Genomic DNA, 10,956 nt, shown 5'->3' with positions numbered 1-10,956 from the left:
ATGATATATAACATTTAATTATCTAACTTTGTAAAATCCTAAATTACCACCACAAATTAGATTATTACGTAAGACTTTTATGAAAAGTATGGTAACACATGAAAAACGCAACCAAATTAAAGAATTGATTTGTAGAAATGTTTTGGATTCTATCATTCCAGGCACAGTAGAAAGTTTACCCTAAAAGTGGCAAATTGGTAAGCGGGCCCCACGCCCAACAATGGCACCTTGTTGAGAAGATGAGCTGGTACCCCCTGCCTCCCTCTATAAAATCAACCTACTACCCACCTCGTCGAGGCCGAGAAAAACCCCACCCACCAGAACCCTTTCTCTCTCTCTCTCTCTCTCTCTCTCTCTCTCTCTCGTGTGTGTGTCTGCGGGAGTGTGCATAACAGCAGCCGTCGGCTGCTACGTCGGTTGTTCAGTTTTGTTCGTTTTATCTTTTAAAGATTCATCTTGAATCCATATACCCTGCGTATCGAGTCCATATACAAAACCCCCCAACTAAATCGGCCTGTCAATTGGAGGAAAGTGGGCGCTTGATTTGAACCATTCCTTCTTTAAACTAAGTTGATAGCTATCCAGATCTGATAATAAACGCTTCACAAATCTGTTTATTGGAAAGATCTGAAGCAGGGGGAGTTTTTGATAAAAATTGTTGGTATCTGATAATGTCGGTGGCTTTGAATCATGCTGTCCAGGCCCGACCCGACGCGGACGTAACGAAACCTTTCGCTTCCGCTTCCCGTCCGTTAAGCGGGTTAGCCCGGATTGGGGTTGGCCGGAGCCGCACATGGACGAGCCGTGGCTCGGTCGTTAAACAGTCTAGTCTGTTAGGGAAGAAGTTGTATGGGACTAGGCTGCAACGGGGGTCGGTTTCCGAGACGCTCCATCAATGGAAATCGGATGGTCCGGGTCGTGACCCGAAGCTTAAGGTGGTGGTTCGGTCTGCTTTGTCGCTAGTGCCGGAGAAGCCCTTAGGTCTTTATGATCCATCCTTTGATAAGGATGCATGTGGGGTCGGTTTTGTTGCTGAATTATCCGGCAAAAGTAACCGCAATACGGTATGTATCATTTTCGCTTGCGTTTTCAAATTTGTAGTTTTATGTTTGTTTTTCAATCAATTTGACAACTGAATTACTTTTGTGACCTGATTTAGGTGACTGATGCGATTGAGATGTTGGTTCGTATGTCACATAGAGGTGCCTGTGGATGTGAAACAAACACCGGCGACGGTGCCGGAATTCTCGTCGGTCTTCCACATGACTTCTACAAGGAGGTATATATACATAAAGCTCTTTCTACACATATCGTAATCACTACATACGTTGCATATTAAAGCCAGTTCACTTTTTTATTTAGCAAGATGAGTAATTATGTCTTATTCTATCGATAAATCTGCATCATCAGGTTGCTAAAGATGAGGGGTTTGAGCTACCACCACCTGGGAAGTACGCAGTGGGGATGTTCTTCTTGCCTACTTCCGATACCAGAAGGGAGCAAAGCAAGATTGTGTTCACAAAGGTATCATAACTGAGCTTGATTTCATCTTAACCACGTTTGTTGCTTCTTGATCTTGCAAAATTTGTTTACAACTTCACGATTACACTCGCAGGTTGCTGAATCACTTGGGCACACAGTTCTTGGCTGGCGAACTGTTCCCACAGATAATTCTGGATTGGGGAAGTCCGCTATTCAAACAGAACCCGTCATTGAACAAGTGTTCCTCACACCCACATCTAGGTCAAAAGCTGATTTTGAGCAGCAGGTATATATGATCTTTAACTTGCATAATGTTTAACTCAACATATACGAATGATGCTTATCTTGATTCTTGATTCTTGATTAATAATTGGTATTTGCAGATGTACATACTAAGGAGGGTTTCAATGGTAGCTATCCGGGCTGCATTGAACCTACAACATGGTGGGATCAGGGACTTCTATATATGTTCTTTATCATCAAGGTTTGGTTTTCTTGAATCTTGATATCAATTATTTATCATATGGGTTTTTAAAATTGAAATGATTTATATGCAGAACTATTGTGTACAAAGGTCAGTTAAAACCGAACCAGTTGAAGGAGTATTATTATGCAGATCTTGGGAATGAAAGGTTTACGAGCTACATGGCCCTGGTAATTATTTATCCATATACTTATTTTTTGTCCACTGACTTCATACTTAACAACAGCATTGGATCAACCGGTTAACGGGAGAGAGATGCGTGGTTAACTTATGATTTTGGATTGGATGCTCGATTCATTAGTGGTGAGTTGGTAATAACCTCATTAAGAAGTTCATCATGTTTACACAAACTTGGTGCATTGTTGTGCTCAGTTCTTGATCATGAAACTTCATGAGGTTGCATAGGGGCTTACATGATGTTTTGATACAAAACCTAATCCTTATTTTAACAATGTCATGGATCTCAATCATTGAAAATATTGGTATTTGCATTCTTTTGTCTAGATTCATTCTCGGTTTTCAACCAACACTTTTCCTAGCTGGGATCGAGCTCAGCCTATGCGTGTTCTTGGCCACAATGGAGAGATCAACACACTTAGAGGGAATGTTAACTGGTATGCTTATGCCCTCCATGTGTTTGATCATTTGTCAATCTTTAGTTGCTTTTTAGTTTTCAGTTTTCACTACATTGTTGTTTACTTTTAATCTTTCTTTATTCAGGATGAAGGCACGTGAAGGTCTTCTGAAATGCAAAGAGCTTGGTCTTTCAAAGAATGAGATGAAGAAACTTCTTCCCATTGTAGATGCCAGCTCATCAGATTCAGGTGCTTTTGATGGTGTTCTTGAGCTTTTGGTGCGAGCTGGTAGAAGTCTTCCAGAAGCTGTTATGATGATGATTCCAGAAGCCTGGCAGAATGACAAGAATATGGATCCTAAAAGGAAGGCATTATATGAATACTTTTCAGCTTTAATGGAGCCATGGGATGGACCTGCACTTGTTTCATGTATGAGTTTTGAGCTTCATTTCACTCTTATTTGTTACTTTGAGACAGTTAATTTTGTGCTTACATAAAATGTTATTTGCAGTTACTGATGGGAGATACCTTGGAGCTACACTGGACAGAAATGGTCTACGTCCAGGTCGATTTTATGTTACTCATAGTGGAAGAGTTGTAATGGCAAGTGAAGTTGGAGTTGTTGATATTCCACCTGAGGATGTTTCTAGAAAAGGAAGACTTAACCCTGGAATGATGCTTCTTGTGGACTTTGAGAAACATACAGTTGTAGATGATGAAGCCTTGAAAAAACAATACTCATTACAAAGACCATATGGAAAGTGGCTTGAACAACAAAAGATAGAATTGAAGCACATTGTTGAATCTGTTAACAAATCTGCCCGTGCATGTCCCCCTATTGCTGGAGTTTCACAAGTAAGAATCTTTTTTTTTTAAATGTTTTCAATCTTGTGAAAAAATATATCAACTTTCTAAAATTTCAACTTTTAGGCATCTCCCAATGACGAGAACATGGAGAACATGGGTATTCGTGGCCTTTTGGCTCCATTGAAGGCTTTCGGGTATGTGGTTGTAATGCTTCGAGTCTTTGTTAGTGGTGAATTGAGAAATCTGATTTGAGTAATTATGCAGTTACACTATTGAAGCTTTGGAGATGCTTTTACTTCCAATGGCAAAAGATGGTGTTGAGGCACTTGGTTCAATGGGAAATGATGCTCCATTGGCTGTGATGTCAGACAGAGAGAAGCTAACATTTGAGTATTTCAAGCAAATGTTTGCACAAGTAACAAACCCACCTATCGATCCTATCAGGGAGAAAATTGTAACTTCCATGGAATGCATGGTGGGGCCTGAAGGTGATCTTACAGAGACAACAGAAGAGCAATGTCATCGCCTTTCTCTAAAAGGACCACTCTTGTCTATTGAAGAGATGGAGTCCATTAAAAAAATGAACTTCAGAGGGTGGAGAAGCAAGGTTCTTGATATAACCTACCCAAAAGAACTTGGCAAAAAGGGTTTGGAGGAAACCCTAGATAGAATCTGTTCACAGGCACACAATGCCATCAAAGAGGGTTATACCACATTGGTCCTTTCTGACAGAGGTAAGCCATTTTAAGCTATTTTTTATTTTTAATCATCTAAATCACCCATGTTGATTGAAGATTTGAATATGTCTAGCTAATTTAACTTGTGGGGTTCTTTAAAAATGCAGCCTTTTCATCAAAACGAGTAGCAGTAAGCTCACTGTTGGCAGTTGGTGCTGTCCACCATCATTTAGTGAAGAAGCTTGAGAGAACCAGAGTTGCTTTAATGGTGGAATCAGCTGAGCCACGTGAAGTACACCATTTTTGTACTTTAGTTGGATTTGGTGTTGATGCCATCTGTCCCTATTTAGCAGTTGAAGCCATTTGGAGGATGCAAGTTGATGGCAAGATTCCACCAAAGTCAAACGGTGACTTCCATTCAAAAGAGGAATTAGTCAAAAAGTACTACAAAGCAAGCCACTATGGAATGATGAAGGTTCTTGCAAAAATGGGTATATCAACTTTGGCTTCATATAAAGGTGCTCAAATCTTTGAAGCAGTTGGGTTATCAACAGAAGTAATGGAAAGATGCTTTGCTGGAACTCCAAGTAGAGTTGAAGGAGCAACATTTGAAGCACTTGCTGGTGATGCTCTTCAGTTACATGATTTAGGGTTTCCATCACGCCAGTTCCCTCCCAACAGTGCTGAAGCTGTTGCTTTACCTAACCCTGGTGATTATCATTGGAGAAAAGGTGGTGAAGTTCATTTGAATGACCCTCTTGCTATTGCCAAGTTACAAGAAGCTGCTAGAGGCAACAGTGTTGAAGCCTATAAAGAGTATTCGAAACGTATACACGAGTTAAACAAAACCTGCAATCTTCGTGGACTTTTGAAGTTCAAAGAGGGAAAAGTCAAGGTTCCTTTAGAAGAAGTTGAACCTGCAAGTGAAATTGTGAAAAGATTCTGTACTGGAGCCATGAGTTATGGTTCTATATCGCTTGAAGCACACAGCACCCTTGCAATCGCCATGAACAAAATTGGAGGCAAATCTAACACTGGTATGTACATTGAAAGATCTTCAACACCCTTATGTTACATCTTTAAAAAGCTGATGAATTTGTTGTTGAAAGATCTTCAACACCCTTTTGTTATATCTTCAAAAAGCTTATAAATTTGATTTCTTTAGGTGAGGGAGGTGAGAATCCATCTCGTTTGGAACCACTTCCAGATGGTTCAATGAACCCAAAAAGGAGTGCAATCAAGCAAGTTGCTAGTGGAAGATTTGGGGTCAACAGTTATTACCTTACAAACGCAGATGAAATACAGATAAAAATGGCACAGGTATAATAACTTTCTTCATCATTTTGTAAACCTAGAGTCTCTGTCTGTCTCCTCTCCTCTCCCTGTTAGTTGGAACAATAAGTTCCTCCCTCTTGTTCATGAATTTATGTTAATGAACAGATGATGCCGAATCTGCAAAGCACCTCATGGGTGACTTTGCATCTTTAAGTGATTACATTACCCCATTTGGCATTTGGTGAGATTAAATAAAACAAACAAAAATCGATTATCACATACCAAATGACTGCATCACTTATTTTGAAATCACCATCACAGGGAGCAAAACCAGGTGAAGGTGGTGAACTTCCAGGACACAAAGTCATCGGAGACATCGCCACCACTAGAAACTCGACAGCTGGCGTTGGTCTAATCAGCCCTCCACCTCACCACGACATCTACTCAATCGAAGATCTCGCTCAACTAATTCACGATTTAAAGAACGCGAATCCTTCTGCTCGAGTGTCTGTGAAACTAGTATCTGAAGCAGGTGTAGGAGTAATCGCAAGTGGAGTAGTGAAAGGCCATGCGGACCATGTCTTGATTTCAGGTCACGATGGTGGGACCGGTGCGTCCAGGTGGACCGGGATCAAGAGTGCTGGACTCCCATGGGAACTCGGTCTAGCCGAGACCCACCAAACCCTAGTTGCAAACGACCTCCGTGGTCGAACCGTGCTTCAAACAGATGGCCAATTGAAAACCGGAAGAGATGTAGCCATTGCTGCTCTTTTAGGAGCAGAAGAATTCGGATTCAGTACAGCTCCACTCATCACACTCGGCTGCATCATGATGCGAAAGTGTCACAAAAACACATGTCCTGTAGGCATCGCCACTCAGGATCCTGTCCTCCGTGAAAAATTCGCAGGAGAACCCGAACATGTCATCAACTTCTTCTTCATGTTAGCAGAGGAAATGCGTGAACTCATGTCAGAAATGGGATTTAGAACAGTCAATGAAATGGTTGGACGTGCAGACATGCTTGAAGTCGATAAAGAGTTGACCAAAAGCAACGAGAAGCTCAAGAACATTGACCTCTCACTTCTACTTCGACCCGCTGCTGACATCAGATCAGATGCTGCACAGACATGCGTACAAAAACAAGATCATGGTCTTGACATGGCACTCGATCAACGGCTGATATCGCTCGCAAAACCCGCATTAGAAAAAGGTCTTCCCGTTTACATCGAGTCACCGATCTGTAACGTGAATCGTGCGGTTGGGACGATGCTTAGTCATGAAGTGACTAAAAGGTATCATTTACCGGGTCTTCCAGCTGATACGATCCATATTAAGCTCCATGGAAGTGCGGGGCAGAGTATCGGAGCCTTTTTATGTCCCGGGATTATGCTTGAGCTTGAAGGTGATAGTAATGATTATGTTGGAAAAGGGTTGTCTGGTGGGAAGATTGTGGTTTATCCCCCGAAGGGAAGTGGGTTTGATCCGAAAGAGAATATTGTGATTGGGAATGTGGCTTTATACGGGGCGACAAGTGGCGAAGCTTATTTTAATGGAATGGCGGCTGAAAGATTCTGTGTGAGGAACTCAGGGGCAAAAACGGTAGTTGAAGGTGTTGGTGATCATGGGTGTGAGTACATGACAGGTGGGACGGTTGTCATATTGGGAAAAACCGGGAGGAATTTTGCTGCGGGGATGAGCGGTGGGATCGCGTATGTTCTTGATGTTGACTTGAAGTTTCGGTCAAGGTGTAATACTGAGCTGGTTGATCTTGATAAGGTTGAAGATGAGGAGGATATTATGACTTTGAAAATGTTGATTCAGCAACATCAGAGACACACAAACAGCCAGCTGGCGAAGGAAGTACTTGCTGACTTTGACCATCTTTTGCCTAAGTTTATCAAGGTTTTCCCGAGGGATTATAAGCGGATTTTGGCCACCATGAAAGAAACGGAAGTCGCTAAAAAAGCTGCTGATTTGGCTGCTGAAGAAGCTGACATTCGTGAGGAAGATGTGCTGAAGGAGAAAGATGCTTTTGAGGAACTTAAGAAGCTGGCAGCCAAGTCATTGACTGAGACAGTTAATCAGTTGATTGAGACTGTTAATCAGGTGAGAATCATATCTTTTTTATTTAAAATACTATGGATTTTGTTCAAAGGGTAAGATAGTAATTTTGTTTTATTTGTATTTTCAGGTGAAGGAGGATGAAAAAGCCGAACAGGCAACCCGACCATCGCGAGTTGCTGATGCGGTCAAACATCGTGGGTTTGTTGCGTATGAGCGCGAGGGTGTGTCTTACCGGGACCCGTCTGTACGGATGAATGATTGGAATGAAGTTATGGAAGAGTCGAAACCGGGCCCGCTATTGACAACTCAATCTGCACGGTGCATGGATTGTGGTACTCCTTTTTGCCATCAGGTAACAACTTAATTATTAGTCTTGTTTTATTGTACAAGCTTTAGCTTAGGGAGGGTAGTTCAGTAAATTCACCTTTTTGTGAAATAATGAACGACAGGAAAACACGGGTTGCCCTCTCGGGAACAAAATCCCTGAATTCAACGAGTTGGTTTATCAGAACAGATGGCGTGAGGCATTGGATCGACTTCTTGAAACAAATAACTTCCCGGAGTTCACGGGCCGGGTTTGCCCCGCTCCATGTGAAGGTTCATGTGTGCTGGGTATAATCGAAAACCCGGTGTCCATCAAAAGCATTGAGTGTTCAATCATAGACAAAGCCTTTGAAGAAGGATGGATGGTGCCCAGACCCCCCCTCAAGAGAACAGGGTATGTATGTGTAATTATATGTAATATGTAGGTAGTTTCATATGTTTCAGTTTCCCATCTGACTTTAATTTATTTACAGGAAAAAAGTTGCTATTGTTGGAAGTGGGCCCTCTGGATTGGCTGCAGCTGATCAACTAAACAGAATGGGTCATACAGTGACTGTGTTGGAGCGGGCTGATCGAATTGGTGGACTGATGATGTACGGTGTTCCTAACATGAAGACAGACAAGATTGATGTTGTCCAAAGACGGGTTGACCTGATGGCTACAGAAGGTGTGAATTTTGTGGTGAACGCAAATGTAGGAACCGATCCGGTGTACTCAATCGAACGTCTTCGCCAAGAGAATGATGCGGTTATTTTAGCAGTGGGGGCCACAAAGCCAAGGGACCTCCCTGTTCCTGGACGTGAGTTCTCGGGTGTGCATTTTGCAATGGAGTTTCTACATGCGAATACTAAAAGCTTATTGGATAGCAATCTTGAAGATGGAAACTACATCTCTGCAAAGGGGAAGAAGGTGGTTGTGATTGGTGGAGGTGACACTGGTACGGATTGTATCGGGACATCAATCCGACATGGTTGCACCAGCATCGTAAACCTCGAGCTTCTTCCTGAGCCACCTCGAACCCGGGCCCCAGGCAACCCGTGGCCACAGTGGCCTCGTGTGTTCCGTGTGGATTATGGACACCAGGAAGCTGCTACAAAATTCGGGAAAGACCCGCGATCGTATGAGGTGTTGACTAAACGGTTTATTAGTGATGAAAATGGAGCAGTGAAAGGGTTGGAGTTGGTTAGAGTTCAATGGGGGAAAGATGAAAGTGGAAGGTTTCAGTTTAAGGAGGTGGAAGGTTCTGAAGAGATTCTTGAGGCTGATTTGGTTTTGTTAGCCATGGGCTTCCTTGGTCCTGAATCGGTTAGTATATTTACTATTTACATACAAACATTAATTATTAATTATTTTTATGTTATATTGATATGTGTATTGATTAAAATGTTGACAGACGATAGCGGATAAATTGGGGTTGGAGAAAGACGGGAGGTCGAACGTGAAGGCGGAATATGGGAGATTTGCTACAAATGTGGAAGGTGTGTTTGCAGCTGGTGATTGTAGGAGAGGGCAGTCGTTGGTGGTGTGGGCGATATCGGAAGGGCGGCAGGCGGCGGCTCAGGTGGATAAGTTTGTGATGAAGGAAGAGGAGGAGATTGAAGATGGGAGGTTGCAGATAGAGGAGGGGAAGAAGAGGGAGGAGCAACAGGCGTTTAGAACATAGACACGTGGAGGATGGTGGGGGTGGTGGTGATTATAAATTTATAATGATAATTATAGTGTGGAAGCTTAGTTTTTGTATCTTATTATCCTCCACCTCTCCTGTGTCCTGGTAGCTGCTGTTTATAGCCTTTTTCCTTTTGGTTTTGGTGGATTGCTTGTTTTTGAACTTTGAAAAAAATAAATAAATGTACAGATGAGTCTGTTTCGTTTCATGTTATGCGATTGTTTTTGGTAAACTGGAAGAGCCTACTATGCTTTAAAATAAAACGTTGGTAGCCTATCATTGTATTATCTCACCCTTGAAAGTGCTCCTAAAGAGATTATTGAATATAGGGATGAAAGAGCAAATGGACTGATCCTATAATACTTGGGATCTTTTCTGGTCCATCAAATAGCTTAACCTAGTGGTTATGGTTCCACTGGACTGAAATGTGAGATGCCAAATTGACTTAACGGGCTCAAAAACGACTTTGGAGCTGAAAACACGCATCAGCATTGAAACTGGTTTAACTATACATCTTTTGTTTTCAATGAAACTTGGACTCTTACATTTGGCTAGCTGCACAAATCCAAAGCTTTCCCATCTTTTGGATCAACACCATTACGTTTGAGGAAATGGTGTTGTTGGTTTTTCACAAACCTGCAACCTGTGTTTGGCAATGAAACAGTAACAAAAGAAAACAGAGCACAAAATGCTTAAAGCTTATAGCTTTTATTCTCTGATTTGAAAGAAGAGGTGATACCCTCAACATACACACAAACAAACTATTTGAGCTCAAAGAGTGCTAAAAGGACTGCAACTATCCCTAGTGGCATAAGACTCGGACTCAGCAGCCCACATGGCTTTGAATTATTCGACACACAAACAAACTATTTAAGCTCAAAGAGTGCTAAAAAGACTGCAACTACCCCTAGTGGCATAAGACTCGGACTCAACAGCCCATATGGCTTTGAATTATTCGAAACACAAAGAAAACATAACATAAAACAATTTAAAACAATTTCTAAATTACTCCATCATTTTCCTCCTTAATTTAGAAATCATACCTTCACTACTCCAAGGAGACTTCGCATCTCCTCAAACTTCAATCTTCCCAATGATTTGGTTAGGACATCAGCTTTCTGTTCCTTGCTACAGACATGTGTGACTGAAATGTCTCCATTCTCAACACATTCTCGGATCCGGATATCTATGTGCTTGCTTCTGCCATGGAAAACTGGGTTCTTCATTAAATCTAGTGAGGATTTGTTGTCAACCTTCGGTTCAACAGGTGACAACTTTTGTCCGGTTATCTCACTAAGCAATCCTCTAAGCCAAATTCCTTGATAGGCTGCCATGGTGGCAGCCATAAATTCTGTTTCACAGGTAGAGAGTGCCACACACTTCTGCTTCTGTGATGCCTATGTGATCAAGTTTTCATTCATGTAGAACACCATGCCTCCTGTGCTTCTTCGATCATTGATATCATTTGCTAAATCACTGTCTTGTGTACCCTTTTAGTGTGACATTTTCCTTCCCTTTTGAGTACTTCAATCCAAAATTCAAAGTGCCCTTTATGTATCTTAAGATACCCTTCACTGCCTGTAGGTGATTCACAGTTGGCTT

The 10,956-nt window shown here is 41.9% G+C and overlaps 1 protein-coding gene across 2 annotated transcripts; it reads left to right on the top strand.

Annotated features, from left to right (window-relative positions):
* Positions 1-296: 296 nt before the first annotated feature.
* Positions 297-9,562, top strand: LOC111918005 (glutamate synthase 1 [NADH], chloroplastic). 2 transcript variants are annotated; one of them, XM_023913649.3, is made up of 18 exons: positions 297-1,064; positions 1,160-1,279; positions 1,411-1,524; positions 1,616-1,768; positions 1,866-1,966; positions 2,040-2,136; positions 2,471-2,580; positions 2,687-2,970; positions 3,053-3,396; positions 3,472-3,542; positions 3,613-4,082; positions 4,193-5,062; positions 5,191-5,345; positions 5,622-7,406; positions 7,492-7,716; positions 7,814-8,082; positions 8,162-8,993; positions 9,082-9,562. In XM_023913649.3, the coding sequence occupies exons 1-18, from the start codon at positions 672-674 to the stop codon at positions 9,349-9,351; spliced, it is 6,663 nt and encodes a 2,220-aa protein (XP_023769417.1). In that variant the 5' UTR covers positions 297-671; the 3' UTR covers positions 9,352-9,562. The 2 variants fall into 2 exon arrangements, with proteins under 2 accessions (XP_023769417.1, XP_023769418.1); XM_023913650.3 differs by lacking the exons at positions 297-1,064; positions 1,160-1,279; positions 1,411-1,524; positions 1,616-1,768; positions 1,866-1,966 and adding an exon at positions 2,193-2,269 and having other exon boundaries at positions 2,040-2,114.
* The last annotated feature ends 1,394 nt before the right edge of the window (positions 9,563-10,956 follow it).

The sequence above is a fragment of the Lactuca sativa genome, chromosome 9 (genome assembly GCF_002870075.4).
Source record: "Lactuca sativa cultivar Salinas chromosome 9, Lsat_Salinas_v11, whole genome shotgun sequence".
Taxonomy (NCBI): Eukaryota; Viridiplantae; Streptophyta; class Magnoliopsida; order Asterales; family Asteraceae; genus Lactuca; species Lactuca sativa.
The sequence above is the reverse complement of the archived record's forward strand: the minus strand, read 5'-3'. Positions and strand labels throughout refer to the sequence as shown.

What these genes read in the sequence shown, in the direction of transcription:
- LOC111918005 (XM_023913649.3), top strand. Translation starts at nt 672, where the DNA reads ATGTCGGTGGCTTTGAATCATGCTGTCCAGGCCCGACCCGACGCGGAC. An exon ending in TGATTGAGACTGTTAATCAG is followed by an intron (nt 7,407 to 7,491) that starts GTGAGAATCATA and finishes TTGTATTTTCAG; the next exon opens with GTGAAGGAGGATGAAAAAGC. An exon ending in GCTTCCTTGGTCCTGAATCG is followed by an intron (nt 8,994 to 9,081) that starts GTTAGTATATTT and finishes AAATGTTGACAG; the next exon opens with ACGATAGCGGATAAATTGGG.